Source organism: Pygoscelis adeliae, unplaced genomic scaffold (assembly GCF_000699105.1).
Source record: "Pygoscelis adeliae isolate BGI_AS28 unplaced genomic scaffold, ASM69910v1 Scaffold15, whole genome shotgun sequence".
Taxonomy (NCBI): Eukaryota; Metazoa; Chordata; class Aves; order Sphenisciformes; family Spheniscidae; genus Pygoscelis; species Pygoscelis adeliae.
In genome coordinates, this window is record NW_008824988.1 from 4,487,599 (window position 1) to 4,504,968 (window position 17,370).

At 37.2% G+C, this 17,370-nt stretch overlaps 1 protein-coding gene across 1 annotated transcript in view; it reads left to right on the plus strand.

Moving 5' to 3' along the window:
- Positions 1-17,370, plus strand: part of THSD7A (thrombospondin, type I, domain containing 7A) — a 209,512-nt gene that overhangs the window by 169,983 nt on the left and 22,159 nt on the right. Inside the window, exons 14-17 of the mRNA XM_009326106.1 lie at positions 10,126-10,304; positions 13,927-13,932; positions 14,617-14,750; positions 16,626-16,779. Of these exons, the coding sequence (XP_009324381.1) occupies positions 10,126-10,304; positions 13,927-13,932; positions 14,617-14,750; positions 16,626-16,779 (473 nt within the window). The remainder of the gene's footprint in view (positions 1-10,125; positions 10,305-13,926; positions 13,933-14,616; positions 14,751-16,625; positions 16,780-17,370) is intronic.

Sequence of the window (17,370 nt, forward strand, 5' to 3'; positions counted from 1 at the left end):
ACTACTGTGTTCAGTTTTGGGCCCCTCACTACAAGAAGGATGTTGAGGTGCTGGAGCATGTCCAGAGAATGGCAACGAGGCTGGTGAGGGGTCTGGAGAACAAGTCTTATGAGAAGCGGCTGAGGGAGCTGGGGTTGTTTAGCCTGGAGAAAAGGAGGCTGAGGGGAGACCTCATTGCTCTCTACAACTACCTGAAAGGAGGTTGTAGTGAGGTGGGTGTCGGTCTCTTCTCCCAAGTAACTAGTGATAGGATGAGAGGAAATGGCCTCAAGTTGTGCCAGGGGAGGTTTAGATTGGACATGAGGAAAAATTTCTTCACCGGCAGGGTTATCAAGCCTTGGAACAGGCTGCCCAGGGAAGTGGTTGAGTCCCCATCCCTGGAAGTATTTAAAAGACGGGTAGATGAGGCGCTTAGGGACATGGTTTAGTGGGCATGTGGTGTTGGGTTGACGGTTGGTCTTGATGATCTTAGAGGTCTTTTCCAACCTTAATGATTCTATGATTCTAAGGAATACATCACTAAAATTATGTTTTCCTTTCCTGTAGCTCTTCTAGAACAAAAATCTATTATTGATGGTTGTTGTACATACACATAGTACAGATTATTTCTAAGGCTTACCTAATTTATTGTCTGCCTTCAACATTTTTCCAGGTTTAGCGTACTTTTGCAGATACAAGGGGGCTAGAACAAATGATATAGATGTTTCAATCTAATTTCAGTATACGTTTGCTGCCTTTTCTGAATATCTGCTTTGTATTCATGGATTGCATTCTGATGATTTGTTTTATTTTTCTCAACATGTATAAACTGCTGTTTTGCCAGTTAAATCTTATTTTATATCTTGCCAGTATTTATGATATTTTTCTTGTTATTTTCATGCCCTTGGTATATGACAGTTCTTCAGTTTGGCATCATCTCTAGATTTCAGTGTACTGTTTTTTTTTTTCTTTAAGAACAAACATAAAAGCTATATTATGCCAAATCAACAAGGGACTTCTGTGGTATCACAATAGTTACTCCACCTGCTAGCAAGTAAAAGTGCCTTGTAGCTTCCCATCAATCTGCTTTTAGTTTTTCAAGCTAAACTTGACAGGACTCATAATTCAAGCCTGCTTGCGTTATTTTTAGAAATTTTAAGAGTTGCTTATTTCCTTATGGAAATGATAACACTGAATTTTTCACTAATTTTGTAACTGATCCAAAGGAGAGGAGTCAGGTTTGTTTGCTATGTTATCTGCTTTACTCAGAAATCTGTTTTACTGTTAGTTCCTGTGAGTCTGTTATTTCTTTTCCAAGTAGTATAGTATGAAATAGCAGTTTTCATGGGATATCATTTGGCAAATTAGCTTGGACTAGGAGAGAAATCAAGACCATTATTTAAGGGAAGATGTTTCCTGTGTGGTGTCCAACTTTTAGTTGAACTTTTGTTATCTCCTGACACTATGAAATCATGAGGTGGGAAATGGGGATAACTGTACTTCTTCACCTGTGACAACATATTCTAAATGTGACAAGAGGAACAAACTACACCCACACTGATGTTATTAATATATCATGGGATATGTTGTGTGATATACTAAAAATCCACGAGAAACTCAGATTGCAAGACTGTCAAAAGTTTTATGTAAATACTGCTGTGTAAATTTGTGAGGCCACAAACAGGTCACTGTTGCAAGTCATGCTGTTTTGAGTGGGAGGAATCAGAAGACAGACCTGCTCTTCAGTGCCAAAAAATTCATGAGCTGTTTGTTTTGTGAAATGTTGTGTGCTTATAATCACAGTTCAGTTGACTTACTCGGAAAGAAAAGGTAAACAGGAGCAGAAGAATAAATACTTCAGAGATCTTTTTACTGCTTGATACATCTCATTTTCAAAAGATTTGAGAAGAGTTAGTAGTACCGAGGAGCTAAAAGAAGGTTGTGACACAAGGAAGGCCCTAAATTTGTGGACACATAAAAGGATTCTTGTGATAATCTTTGAAATTTTGGGTGCAGCTATAAAGTCTCACGTATGAACAAGTTTCTCAGTAAGACAGGAGTGACCGTAACAAAAAAGGAAAGACAAAATATGATTAAATAAACCTGTTGTTACTGCTAGGTGAGAACACCGGAGAAGCAGAGGACAGAGTCCTTCTGAAAAGAGTGGTTAGCTTTCTGTAGCTTAACAGGTGCTTCAAAAGAAATCCCAAACTAACAGCTGAAAATAGACTAAGTTTCAGCTGCAGAGGGACAAGGTGGTTTTTTTCTTATTTTCTTTTTTATCTGTGGGTTTTTCAGTATTACATATGCCTAATATTTTGATTTTTCTTTTCCAAAATATTTTGTTTCAAATTTGACCTAAATTTATTGATGAAAGAGTTAGCACCTTTCAGCAGCCATTTGAAATATTCTGCCACTGGTGTTTTTCAGCCACTCCAGTTCTGTGGAGTGTGGGCAGGAGCTAACAGCTGACAGTTGTCAGCAGATGTGGTAATGTCAGCTAAAAGTGGTAACTGAGCTGTTGTTTACCTGTTTTCCTTAATGGAAGACAGATAAATTGCCCTTTTTCTGGTTCCTGCTTTGTTTCGGTACTACATAGGTAATTTTACTGGAGAAATACAAAAACGTATAGTTCACTTGATAGTCAAGTGTGAGAGGATTTTTTTCTATTAGAAAAGCATCAGTTGTTTTTCATAGCTTTATCCCTGTCATCACTAGCATACTAGAGCTCTGTGGATAATGACATGTGTCTGCCAACAATCTGTTTCAGTGTATTTGTGAAAAAAATTGAGAGAGTCTCTTCGTGGTGCCTTTAAACTGTACCTTGGAATTTTCATCACAAAAAAATCAACAGCAGGCCACTATCATGCTTATGAACTACACTATTTACTCTTCAATATTTAGTTTCCCTCCATCATATCTCAATTATGAATCACAACCCACATAAGCTAAGCAGTGGTTGTGTTTGTGCGTAGTGAAGGCAAACATTGTAACATGGCAGACAGATGCAGCATTTTTATGTAGGTCGTATTACCCTTCTTAATTCATGTCAGTTTACTGTTAAGACCTTAGGCACAGTCAACTAGTCCAGGATAGTTTGTCTGCTGCCTTATTAGTGTGAGATTATTTCCCCCTTTAGCATTAATTAAATGAGATGCATTGATTTGTGCTGACTCTACAAAGCCTTCCATGGCTACAAGGCTTATGCAGGGGATTAAAGAGGAATATCTGTGTATCAGTGAATACTTTTACAACAGCTGCTAGGAGTATCAATGTGAATCGAGGAATTTTGTATTTAATTGCTTATATGTGCGATAGTAAAATCTCATGTTATAATAGAGTCTACAGGGTCCAAGACGTCAGTTAGAACTTGCTGTATCCGCTTGTATTAGGATTTTTTAAAATCTTCTTTTTCACTTTCAATATTCTAACCTGAAGCAATGCAATTGACCAACAGAAAATAGCAGAGTGTTAAAATTTAATTGAGACTTTCTGTTGAGTGTTTATTCTAAAACAAATATATTTCCCATAGGAGATTCTAATCTAGTATGGAAGTAGGCTTAGGTTCTCAAATTGTTATTGGGAAACTTTGCCGTTTCATAGCTTGTATCTTTTCTAAGATATTTTTTTTAATATATGCAAGATGCCGTATTTGTTCTGTTGTGTGTTCTCTAGGAATATGCTACCTATTGCCTTGCACCAGAAATACTAGCTTAGACTTCCGCATTATGGTGCCACCGTATCTGCCCTGTCAACAGGACATCAGTCATGAAGCAATCATCCATCAATCCAAAGACCTGTAGTTAGTTCACCAGAGACAGAACTGCTGATGCAGAAGATAGTTAAGCATTAACAGTTGCTCTCAGGTTTTGAGGCTTTGAAGGGTAATGCTGGAAAAAAAAGAAAAAAGTCTAATGGAGTTCAATCTATCTTTCCATGGATAGGCAGAAATATGAATAGTCTCAAGAAATACATATATTCTCTTACAAGTGAAATGCAAATAATTGTATTTTTCTTTGTCCTGGAAGATGAGATCCAAGAACTTTATATTTCCTTGAAAAAAAATCTGTTAAAGAACATAAACCATTCTGACATTGCAGGTTTTTTCTTGGAAATGTAGCATGACATTTCAGTCATGAAAGCAGGAGCATAACTCTGTCAGTCCTAAGGACAAAAGATTTCATGTAAACACTAAGATGTTCTTTATGTCTACACCCTTCAACTCAAGTAGTCAGTCAGTTCTTACACATTGCAGGTGCAGTTTGTGGGGAAAAATCTTATATCCACCTCCTTAACCTGCTTTGTCATTAGACAAAGTGTGAAGTCCATTAAAGTCCTCCATTATAAATTATCCATCACATCTGTTAATGACTTTGTTCTAGGAGTCCAGATTTTATAGCCAATTAGCAATGGGACAGTAAACCTTTCCTTTTAATAATGAGTTCAGTTCATACTCCTAGTGGTTCAAAGCCATTTGTTAAATTGTGGTTCAGTAATAAATCTTTAATGATAGAATAGGCACGTTCTCTCTCATAGTAGACAACTGCCCATTTCACAGCCTTGTGAAGTTCAGGTGATAGGAGCTGAAATAAGTGAAAAACTACTGCACTGGGAAAAGGAATAGGCCTTAAGAGACGGGCATCTCTTTCCAATACCCTTCCGGACCATGCAGGGCCACTGCTCTGTACCGCAGTACCCCGCGGTCTCATCTCTCCAACATCCCGGAGATGTTGTGGGGAGAAGGAAGAGCTGCAGGAAGCATGCAGTGAAAGACTTTAATCAGGAGCAGAAACAGCAGGCAACACATGAACTGCTGATGTCCAGAGAACATATCGTCAGCCTTTACAGTGCTGGTCTTCTTTTCCACTGTCACTCCCTAACCTTCACACTCTTTTCCTCGGCTCTTCTTCATAGCTGCTGCACTGCTTTCATTCTTTCCTTCTCTCTGCATCTATTGTATTTCTACCTTGGTAATTTCTTGCTTGTTCTTTAAAACTCAAGGTTCTAGCATGCCATTTGCTGTAATTATATTACACAACCTATCAGTGTGATATAATTGTGTGATATTCCACTATACGGACATCCACACACCCATACATTAGAGGACTGTTTCTTTAACAAGATTTTACACTGTCTAACACAAGGGGCACCCTTTCAAAGATTATTAGATCAGAGTGGAAACAAGACTGAAAACTGAAAAATGCCTCATTCATGTCCTTTTCATGTCAGAAACTATGTATCTGCATCACCAGTCCCATTTGCATGTAATATTTCTGGTTTCTATGTTTTCTATGTAATTTTTCTGTATCACAACATGCTCTCTTCTCACTTGCTAAAATTTTTACAGCTTGGACAAAGTTTACAAATACAAACACATAAAATATGACAAAAATAACCAAAAAGAAATGAGCATAAACTTCTCAAAGTTCCTGAACATCTGCTTTTTTGGATTTGAGGGATGATTGCTATGAACTTCTGGAGATTATCATCCTTAACCACCCTAAAAGATATGGTGACATCATACACACAGAAAGGCATCTGAGGTGATGACATGCTTCAGAGAAGCATTTTCTGAAAAGTACCATTAGATGGGTAGTAAATGGAGTGGAACAAGTCATTTGCAACAAGTAATTTTTTTTTTTTTTAATTCCATCTTCTTTCTTGACTAGAGAAATACCTGCAAGCAATTTGAAGTCTGCTTCTGCCTGGGTTCCAAGTGAGTCCAGTGGCACAGCTAAATGCTAAATAGTCTGTTGAGCGAAATAGTGAGGTGCCTGAGAGGAAAAGAAGATGCCAAGGGATGTATATGCCAAAAACTTTTTAATGTCAGATATAACAGGGCATTTACAATCTACACATTAATTACCTATAGAATGCAAATCAGAGGCCACAGTCTTTTTATTTCTTCCCTTTGTCCTCTATTTTTCTTCGTGGGAACATTCTTCATTACATTTCACTGTCTGGTCAGGAGATACCAGAGTAGGCTCTTGAGGGCATTGCATTCTGTTTGTGCTTCACCAAGATACTACTTTTGGCAGGATGTTTATTTCTTTTCTCCTCTTTCTTTGTTTTCTATGCCTATGCAGTATGTCTTTACAATTCTCTTGACTCGATATTCTGAGCCATTTATTTTCCTTTTCCCTCTCCCTGTCTTTTCTTACCCTTTATTCTATTCCCCCTCAGTCTCTCTTTTGTCTTGTGTCTCCTCTGTTGTTTTGACTTCTGGCTCTTTGCCATGAAAAGTAACTTCACTGGTTTATTTTCTTTTCCTTCTGTTTGGAGAAGGCTTGGAAGCTGTGGAACTCCTTTCTGGATCCTTTTATTCTGTTCGTGTCCTTGACCTACTTTTATCCAGTGTTCTTAGTGTAACAGTGGTTAGGAGTTTCTTATGCTTGTCTTGCATCTTGCATAAGAATGTTTTTCTCTCTGCTCTCCAAAATGTTCCACATTTCCAGTAGCTCCAAGCCTTCTTGCTTTGTAGAGCTTCTTTTTATGCCTTCAATGATTGACTCCATTGATTGACTCTTGTTCTCTTCTTCATGTGTCTTTTCCATTCTTCTTGTTCAGCTGGTTAATTTTCACATGTGGAGTTTGGGTCTTGATGCCAGCTTTTCTGAGGTAATAGAAAGGAGGGAGAGGAGAGCATCATAGGCCAGATATCCTAGAGATGGCATAGGAAAGAGCTGTATGGTGAGCAGAAGCTCTTCCATGAAGCTTGTAGGATTAAGGACCCAGTATAAGATTGCAGTCCAGTATTTTTTCATTATAATGTGGGTGGGAAATGTCAGCTGGCTCACTGCATCCTCTCCAAAATGTGTTAACATATAAGCAAGCTTGTAGTTTTCCATGTTATAAGTCTTACTAAGACACTATACCTGTAACACGATACTGTTCTGGCTTTATTGCATTCTATGCTAAAGCAATTTTAGTGGTTGACTTCAATGTAGATATTTCATAAATAGTGTGAAAAAAGGTTGCTGTAGTGGTATGGTTTCATTTGATATTTTATGGAATCACTTGAACTACAGCTCTGTGTAATTAAAACGTTACCTGGGACGTGCATATAGTATAGTGTATTTAATAGTGCATCTGTCTGCAAGATTCTAAAAATCTTGTTAAACTTTTTGGCTAACATTCCCATTATCTCAAAAAAATCTTTATTTTCCTCATTTGGATGAGCTGAAGGGAATTAAAGCAAAATAGTTTCTAATTTGTCAATCAGTTTAGTATGTTCCACACAGGCTCCTTTTGGTAGGCTATGAAGTATTCCCATGCTATAGTTATCCAAGTCCCAAAATACCGTGATACCCTGGAGAAGATCTTTTTCTATGACCGGGGCAGATTGGGAAGATCCCTTTGAGATTAATTAAGACAAATTTAAAATAGCTCAGGGGTTTATGGAAGTCCTTAAAATAAAGTCTTCCTGAAGGAACCTGTACCAGTTAAAGTTACCTACTTAAGGATGTACAGTATATTTAAAGCAATTTGAATTTGTTTCTTCCAGACATTAATTACAGAGTGTTGTGGTTTAACCCGGCAGGCAGCTAAACACCACACAGCCATTCTCTCACTCTCCGCCCCCCCAGTGGGATGGGGGAGAGAATCGGGGAAAAAAAAAGTAAAATTTGTGGGTTGAGATAAAGACAGTTTAATAGGACAGAAAAGGAAGGGAAAATAATAATAATAATGATAAAAGAATATACAGAATAAGTGATGCACTTTGCCATTCCTCACCCCCCACCGACCGATGCCCAGCCAGTCCCCGAGCAGCGGCCACCGCTCCCCGGCCAACTCCCCCCAGTTTATATACTGAGCATGACGTCACATGGTATGGAATGTCCCTTTGGCCAGTTTGGGTCAGCTGTCCTGGCTGTGCCCCCTCCCAGCTTCTTCTGCACCTGGCAGATCATGGGAAGCTGAAAAGTCCTTGACTAGTATAAACACTGCTTAGCAACAACTAAAACATGGGTGTGTTACCAACATTATTCTCATCCTAAATCCAAAACACAGCACTGTACCAGCTACTAGGAAGGAAATTAACTCTATTCTAGCCGAAACCAGGACACGCAGGCAGAAATTTAACAAATGCTAAATGGCATAATTGTGTTATAGTAGAAAGGTTTCTCCAGTAAAAAATTACTTAGAAGTTATATTGAAAGTAAAGGCAGCATTTCAGAATCTCAAGAAAATTCATAAAAAGCAGTAAAATCTTCACTTAGTTCTATCAGACAATAAATATCACTAAACACTTATTTTATTGCTTGGAGGGAATTGTTTCTTTTAACTTTTTTGTTATTGTCCATTTTCATTCAGTAGTTTCTCGATTGTATGAGTATATGGTTTTGTATAGCACCTAAGAGGGCTTGTTAAAAGCTCACTTTTGGTGAAGATAGAGAGTTTGATATTTATGCAATCAAAGTTCAATGTAGGATGGGGCTCTGAGATAGGGTGCATCCGATTCTAAGGCTCACTCAGAGATGTCAGGTAAGGTGAAATGTAATCAATTTTGCATTTACTACTGCAGGGCAAGCTATGTCATCACCTTTGATATGCAGTCATACGATCTTCAGAAATATATTTTGTCTAACACAGTGTACCTTTCAAACAATGTCACTGAGCTGATCAATCAAATGGTGAGAGATATTTAATAAACATGCTTGTAATTCAAGCCAGTAACATTCTAACCATTTTAAAGAAGATACATTTGGTGAACAGTAGTTCGCAGTGCTCAAATTCAGGATGTGCTCTGTATATTTATTTAACTATTTAACACTTCCAAACAGAGGAAAGCTATATAGGATAAAATCATAACCCGAATTTGACCATAAAATATTCTGAATGTTACTGTATGTTTAAAAAAACCCCACCCTTCTGTTCTTCATATCTAAAACAAGTTAATGGAAACAACTAGAAATAGGTATATAGAATTGAAATCTTTTAAGTGTTTTGATTCTTTACACAGCTTGTGATTGTTTGGTGTTGGTTGCTTTTAGAAGAGACAGAATAGCTTTACTTAGAAGTATATATATAAACATAAACCTGCTAACATAGGCTCTGATGAAAATGACAGTGATTGCTTTCAAACAAAAAAAAATTTCAAGATATGTGAGAAACATTTGAAACTATGCCTAGCAAACTGTGCCAATCATTTGAAAATGATCTTATCCAAGTATGTGTTAATTTTGCACCTGTGTTCATCAAATATTTTAATTCACTTTTAAATGCACTGAGGTTTCTTTAATCTTTGAAGTGAACATTTGCCAACAGTAAATATATTGCAGATCTGACACAGGAAGGGGGAGAGGAGAGTTCATATAGGTTTAGGGTATAGTTGTATTAAAAATGCAGTAAAGGCCAGCTTTTTATTTGAGGTTTTATAGCTTCTGCTGTAAATAATGGCATAAATGACACATATTGTAGAGCTATGGCATATGTTGCTTTTGAAAGAAAGACATTTTCACTTATTCAGTGAATTGAGGCCTCATGTTACTCCCTGCAGACCATGTCATACCGCTTTCCAACCTCTCAGGACCAATGGCTTATCCAAACCAAACATCTGCTTTTCCATTCAGTGCAATTATTCAGTGTGCTGCTGGGGGCAGATGGTTGTTAATTGGCAGATCATTAATGTGGCAGGCCACTCTCTCTTTCTATCCTTAGAAAGGTCACAAGGTGTTAAGTTCCCTCACTCCAGGCTGGTAACATGCATATCTTTTGATTCAGTTGGATTTTTTATGTATAACTGCAATTGAATTACTTGATACAATTATGGAGGAGCTTTTAATTAAACCTTTTTTCCTTTAAAAAAAAAATATGTTTTTACAGTGTAAGAATGATGCAACCAAGAGATGGGTTAGTGTCAATTACACTGTAGCTGTCAGAAAGTTTGAAAGCTGAAATCTGGTGAGTATGAATCCTAATCAGATAGCAATGAGGATGCTTTGCTGCTACTCTAACACAGTCTCCATCTATATGTGTCAATTTTCTGCAGAATTTAATTTAGCCCTAATGATGAAGAAATCTCTCTATTCACACAGTCCTGTCAAGTCAAACTTTGGACAATCTAAATGAAGTAGACGAGGGCTTCAGGGAGAAGTGGCAGAGTGACATGCTGAAGGGATTTCACTTTCTTTTTCATTCACGCAGGTTATATTGAGGAAGCCTGTATCATTCCATGTCCCTCAGACTGCAAGCTCAGTGAGTGGTCCAACTGGTCTCGCTGTAGTAAATCTTGTGGGAGTGGGGTAAAAGTTCGGTCTAAATGGCTCCGCGAAAAACCCTACAATGGTGGAAGACCCTGTCCAAAGCTAGACCATGTCAATCAGGTAATTTGATTTATATTTACATTATTGATATAGCTTTTTCCATACCTTAGATAACCCTCTTAGCTGTATTGTTTGTTGATGTAGAAAAGCTATACAGCATAAGGGGCAGATGGAGGTAGAAGGAGGAGTGTGTTGGCTTAGATTTCCTCAGTCGGCATAGGATCTGCCTTCATTACTTCCTCATCTGCAACAACTTAGCACATTATCTGAACTGCAGATTGAAGACAATAAAACATTCTTACATGCAGATTGTGAAGACCACGTTTCTGAAGATCTTCTCCTACAATGGGTAAAATGTCTCATTACAGATGCTCAAACTGGTAAGATTCTTAGTGTCATTCCCCCACCATCTTAGATCAGAAAGCAAATTAAAACTTCTCAAACACTCACACAGTATCATCCCAGTGTCCCTTAGTGGGTTTTAGTCAAGCTGGAGCTTGACTTTCCGGGTACACTTGCCCTGGCACTGCAGTTCCAGTCAGGAATGCAATTCTGAAGTCAATCTCCCAGTTGTTCTACTAAATGCACTTGATTTTCCAGTATGGAGCAATCTGGCTGGACAGTCTGGATCCTCTTCAAGTGAAACTAAGCCAGAAAATGTGATCCAAGAGCACACTGGGAGTGCTTTGACCACTAATGAGCATTTAGTCTTTGGGACCAAGTTTAGCACTAGTCCAAGTCAAACCCCTGAATCTTGTTTGCTCCTGTTTGCTTGGAGAGTTTTAGAAAGAAAAATATTCCTTGACAATTAACTTATGCTCTTCAAAGTTGATTTATATTCATATGACTGTTGAATTTAATTTAGTCTGCAGAGGCATGTTAAACAGCCACACAATCTTCTCTGTAAATATTAAAAAAAAAAAAGAAAAAAAAATGTGCTGTCAATTTACATTTGAATAAAAAGGCATGTACTTGATATTATCCTATTGACATTTTGCTAGCACAGAGTGAAATGGCTTGTTGATCTAATTTTCTACTTTAGGGAATGTAATTAATTCTAATTTAGAAAATAATAAGTGTTAAACTGCAGCTAATAAACTAAGTTTGTGACCTACTTTAACAAAATACAAACTAGAATGAGGGTTGCTGGATTTGGGTCAGCATGTAAATATGCTTTAAATTAGGAGGAATGTGTGTCAATAGGAGCAAATTATAGTCTATACAGAAGTCTTTTTCCTTCTTTAATATTCATGTAGTACATAATAGGCTCGTATTTTTCTGCATCAAAGGTGATTTTGCTAGAGGTCTGTTGGCCCCTTGTATGCAACACTATTGCCCTCTATCGGTACTTTAACTCGAATTTGATTTGTTGCAAAGTTACATGATATTTGCCAAATAATAATAGATGATTCAAAATGTAATTACTGTAAAAATAAAATTGAAATATAATACTTTCATGAGAAGGGAGCTCTACAGATAAGATAGGAATGTCGAAGAATATAGAGGCTGTATCTTTCAATTTTAAATACATTCACTGTTAATTCAGAAACATTCAGGGAATACAGCTGCATTCTAATTTTGAGTTAATTATTTAATCTAAATGTGATCCACCATTCATTCAGCTGGAAAACTACTGACTCTTCAGAATATTTATTTCTATTATTAAATATAATTTGGTTTATTTATATGTTTATTACTTACATGTGTAACATGCTTATTTGCATACATACAAAGCATAATGATTAGACTGGGTCTTTGGTGCCCACAAGTATGTGGAAGATGATGTACAGAGGGGCTATGCTGTAAGTTGAGATCTAGGAATTATGAACTCTGAGGAAAGACTGCAACGTGTTGTCTAGCCCATGGAAGAGAAGATGGGAAGGAGAATGCTGTCAGTCTGCTGGCATGTACATAACAGGCTGTTGCAAAGAAGGAGGAAATAATCCATTTTCCATGGCCATCATAGATAGGATAAAAAGCAGTAGGCTTAGTCTGCTGCAAGCAGATTTGGGTTAAGCCTTGGGAAGACTTTCTAATGGTAAGGCTGGTGAAACATTGAAATAACGTGCTTAAGACATTTGTCAAGTTTTAAGAGCAAGTTGCTGAACGTCTCTCAGGGCTGACATGTATGACTGTATCTTGGAGGGGGACTGAACGCAGTGAATGCTAGATGTTTCATTGAGTGTCTTTCCTCCTGGGCCATGCATGCCACGGTGACTCCCAAACCACACTCCAACAGAGTGAAGCTTGCTCAGTACCCACTTCACTAGGCTAAAAGTCATCATAATTACAATAATAGAGTCAGGTTTATTATAAAATCATGTCAATGGCCTTCGGAGGATTACAAATGAAGAGGCTAATCTGAGACTGTTAGAGAAAATAAGGACATCCCTCTCTTCATTGGCTGCAGGCATTATTTGCCCCCTTATCCAGCAGGTGGGTATGCAATCCTTACACCACCCAACTGCCATGGCCTGCAGTCATAGTTACAAAAATGCCAGTAGAGTCAGGAGAACACTAAACACATGCAATGCAATATAGAGTTCTGCTTTGTCTTTCTGGCAAGATATCAAATTTTTATGTTACTGGAAAGGCTGTTGAATATGCAGGGTTTATGTATTTCTTCTTATGCCAGCCAGGGTGAGACATATAGAGATATTTCCCTAAATCAAGGCTTCTCTATTCTCATTTTGGTAATACTGGACAAGAATAAATAAAGTGCCACTTCCCATGTGACTACAAATTGTGCACTGAGTCCAGTACCTTCCTTAACATTCATTTACACCACCCATCTTTATGCCTGAGTTAATGCTTATGTAGTTCAAAGAAGGCCCAAATGTGCTGACTGTGCTGGTCTTCTTGTGCATGGGCTGATCAGCTGCGTAGTGATATATCAGACTCTCTACGCATTCATTGTTCAAGGCATTATTTTTTTGTTGTGACTGGTGGTAATTTGTTGCAGGTTAACTGATAAACTATCATCCCATCAGCCCACTTTTTCTACCCAAGCAGTGTTGCTGAAAAGAAATCAAGGATTTGTTGAAGACAATGTCTTAGATTGTCTAGAAATATTAGTTGTGCTGACTCGATACCCAGAATGATATGTGAAGTTAGCTGGTATAAGATAATTTTGAGGCAGTGGGCTTTAAGTAATCTATGCATAATTAAGATACTCAATGAAGGACTTAGGAACTTTGGAAGGATGAGAACTGCCAGTTTCTTTTATTCCCCTGAATCTATTGCACTTAATGCTGTCAGAACAATTTCAATTAATAGGGAAGTCCAGTATGCTCTCCAAAACCACTGAGGATTTTCTCTTGTCTTAGGGAAAGCTGGATTCCCTACTGTGTGAAGAGTTGATGCTCATTATAGGCAAAAAGGGAAAACAATTTTATCGTGTGTTATGGATGGAGAAAGAGACTAGCTAAGTTACAGTCTCTTCCCACTAATTGTGATTTATAAACTTATTTTCTTCCAAGGGCAAACTTCTTGCAAAAATGCCTCATGATAGCAAGGGAGAACCAAGAGTTAAAATTGGATGCCTTTTGCTTCGCAGAAGTCATAGAATATTATTTGTAATAAAAGCTAAATGAATGCCATTTAAATACTTGTGCTTCATTCTAATCATTCTTTCTTTTTATCTTTGTTTTTTATTTTGGGTTCATGAAAATACTTTCTTCAGGCTCAGGTAAGAGTTTCTAAAATAGAGAGATAACCTTAACATGTGCTTCCTGATTGTGCTCCAATGTTTATGTTGTCTGTCCTTTTTCTGTAATGTATGTTTGAGAAAATATATGGAACACTGTATAAATTACTATATGAGATACTATTTCAAATCTGTATTCAAATCTAAACTTAATACTAATGCTGGTACATGAATATATTAGAGTGATTTTAAGCATCCACAATGAAACAGAAAGTGAACCAGTATATATTGGTATAATTTACCTTGAGCTCACCTCTTTAGAAGTACAAAAACCCCACAACTAATAACAGTGGGATGGAATAGTTGAGGAGAGATGTGAAGGATAGAAGTGAAGTTTTAGCAGAGTTTTAGCAGCATTTTTCTAAAAGGTATACTCATGAACTAGCCTAGTTACAGATTTTATATGTGTTGATGTTATTGGTGGAAATGGCATATCATGGGCTTAGTGGCAGAGAAAACCAGGGAATCTGTCATTAGATGTCTTAGCTTCTGACTTTTTGTTATTTCTATCAAGTATGTTATCTGTGTTATTACTACAGCCTCTAAATCAGCAAGTTTACATTTGTTATTCTTACCAAAAAGAGCATTAACCTTTTTTTGCATGATCACTGTTGCATGTTTATCTTACTTGTGTGCAACAAAACTGACGCTCGATGTGGATTCCAGGTATATGAGGTAGTCCCCTGCCACAGTGACTGCAGCCAGTATGTATGGGTTACTGAGCCCTGGAGTGTCTGCAAGGTGACCAATGTGGACTTAAAAGAGAACTGTGGAGAAGGTGTTCAAACGAGGAAAGTCAGGTAAAACAGTATTGCTCCTCCTTCATTTTAGAGAACCTTCACTTTCGGTCATGGCTGTATTTAATTTGATGTAATTCTGTGTAATGTATAGTGTTAAGTCCAGCCATAGTATACTGAACCAGAATCCTGGCTGATGTAAATCAGAATAGCTTCAGAGTGTGCAATATGGCTTTATCTACTGGTTATGGATATAGACCTTGATTCCTAGTTTATAAACTAGTGTATATTGTACTTATACTACTACAAACACTGCAATGTATGATTTTAATGCTTTTCTGAAAAGTGAAATGGTCCTCTTTCTGTATGAAACTATGATTTAAAAAACCCTTTTAAGTACATATGCACTTGGGAATAATAGTTAGACTTATTACCAGAAAAAGTGGCAGAAGTGAATGAAGTGAAATAGAAAAATCCAGAAATCTTCTGTTGTTTATTGAACCTGATGTAGGCATCTTGTGTGCTTGCTCATCACCCTAGAGCTCTAATCAAAGGTTAATTAAAATTAGTCTCACATGGCGTGGTCCAACAACAAGTAAAGCAGTACATGAAGTTTGGGTTGGTTGGGGTTTGTTTTGTTTTTTTTAATTGGCTAACTGCAAAACGACACACAATTTGAGATTATAAATCTAAATAATAAAGCATAACGTGAATTCAGTTTGAAGGTCCAAAATGAGACCTGTATACAGTTTTCCCTGCCTCAAGTGCTTAGAAACTGGCACATTTAAACAATTTTGTTCACAATAGCACTGTTTCCTCAGTGTAACCATTTGCTTCAAGAAGGTGGAAGTCTTAATCTTTGCTTGACCAAAGTTAGAAAGACTATGCATAACTGTTCTTACACAGTAGCATCTAAACAAATTCCAATAAGAATACTCTTAACAAAACTCCAATATGAAAAATCAAAATTAATCAGTGTTTATATTGACAAATAGACTTTGGCACTACCATCAAAGATAAAGAAAGTGTTTTCAGCCCTATGGGACTAAAAACATCTAACTTTTCATTTATTATCACATATTGCCATTAAATTACTAATTCCACAAGGCTAATATATGCTCATGATGTATCTTTTGTGTTTACCTTAGAACAGAGAGTGTTCCAAAAATTGCTTTAGTCTGATAATGTAAGATATTTGCCAAAAAATTAATGTGGTCAAATGAAAGAAACTCCGAATATTTATCTGTGTGTGAAAAGCTTCCTATTGATACAATCTTTTCTCTTGCAATTCTGGGAAACAGATGTAAGCCTCTTAATCTGAATGATCCTAGTTATGTACTAGTTGGTCTTCTGCTGACAGGTGGAAGGGATACATTAAAAGTAGATGCCACAGCATTGAAAATACTGTGGAATGAAGACTGTCATCTTCTGGTCTACAAAACTAAGTATATTCATTTCTCATCTTAACTGGGCCTCCACCTGCTAATTTAATATAATGGTAATTAAAAAGCATCTGTGTAAATTAGGGATTAATGCTAAGAATATAAAATTTTAAAAGTTTTACTATTTCTAGATTTAAAATTATAATCTGAAGCATGCACAAAATATGTCTGAACTATAGATGATTCGCATTATTGTGGCTTAGAGGTAAGCTAATGTCAAGTAAATCACCTCCCAGAAACTCTCAGCAAATCACTGATAGGGACTGCCTAAAATCTGTGCATTTCTGTATATGGCTGTCATCTGTAAAAATGAGGATTATTTTTGGCTCTTCAGCTTTTCTTGGCTATTCATAGATCAATACTTAGTTCTGTTACTTCAATTACTTCACGATTATTATGTGCTGACAAAATGTTAAAATGCTTCAGAATACTGTGGAACAGAGTTACTGTCCAAAATCCACGGCAAATGCAGTTTATGTGCAGTTCTTTTTTCCAGGTGCATGCTAAACACTGTGGATGGTCCTTCTGACACTGTAGAGGACTATCTGTGTGATCCTGAAGAGATGCCACTTGGTGCTAGAAAATGCACGTTACCATGTCCTGAGGACTGTGTTATGTCTGAATGGGGATCGTGGTCTCGATGTTCTTTGGTAAGCAGTATACTGAAGTGTAACATTTATAGTTTTAGGAGGATACTTTAAATATATATACATGACGTATTGTGCAAAGATGCTGAATTGAGCAGTGATTACACATGTAAATATCTATCTTTACTGTCATCTTTAGGATCATTGATAATTGGTTGCAAATAAAGTGTGCCAGTATTTTCCATTAAGTGAAATTGTTCCAAAACACAAAATATAATGTTCCCAGTGGTCATTCTTCAGTGTGGGGTGGGTTCTGTGTGGTGGAATAGCTTTAGCAGTGGTTTGTGAGTCCGTCTTTGAGCCTAGCTGTGAGCCTCTCCATAGCAGTGCAGTCACTGTACTAAAAATGTCACTACTCTGTAACAAGCAAAGTCTGTAGATCAAGACTGAGCATAGAAAGATAATTTTGGGTCTCCTCTCCCCTTCCTGCCAGCAATTTCAAAAAGAAATGCCAAAAAAACCAACCCAAACATAAAAAAGTGTTTCAGGACCTCTGAGTATTCGGGCTCTGGTGCATGACATTATAGCATTTGGAAAGTGAGCATCTCAATATCCAGTTTATGAGTGAAATAGTTCCAGAGCATTAGTACTGAA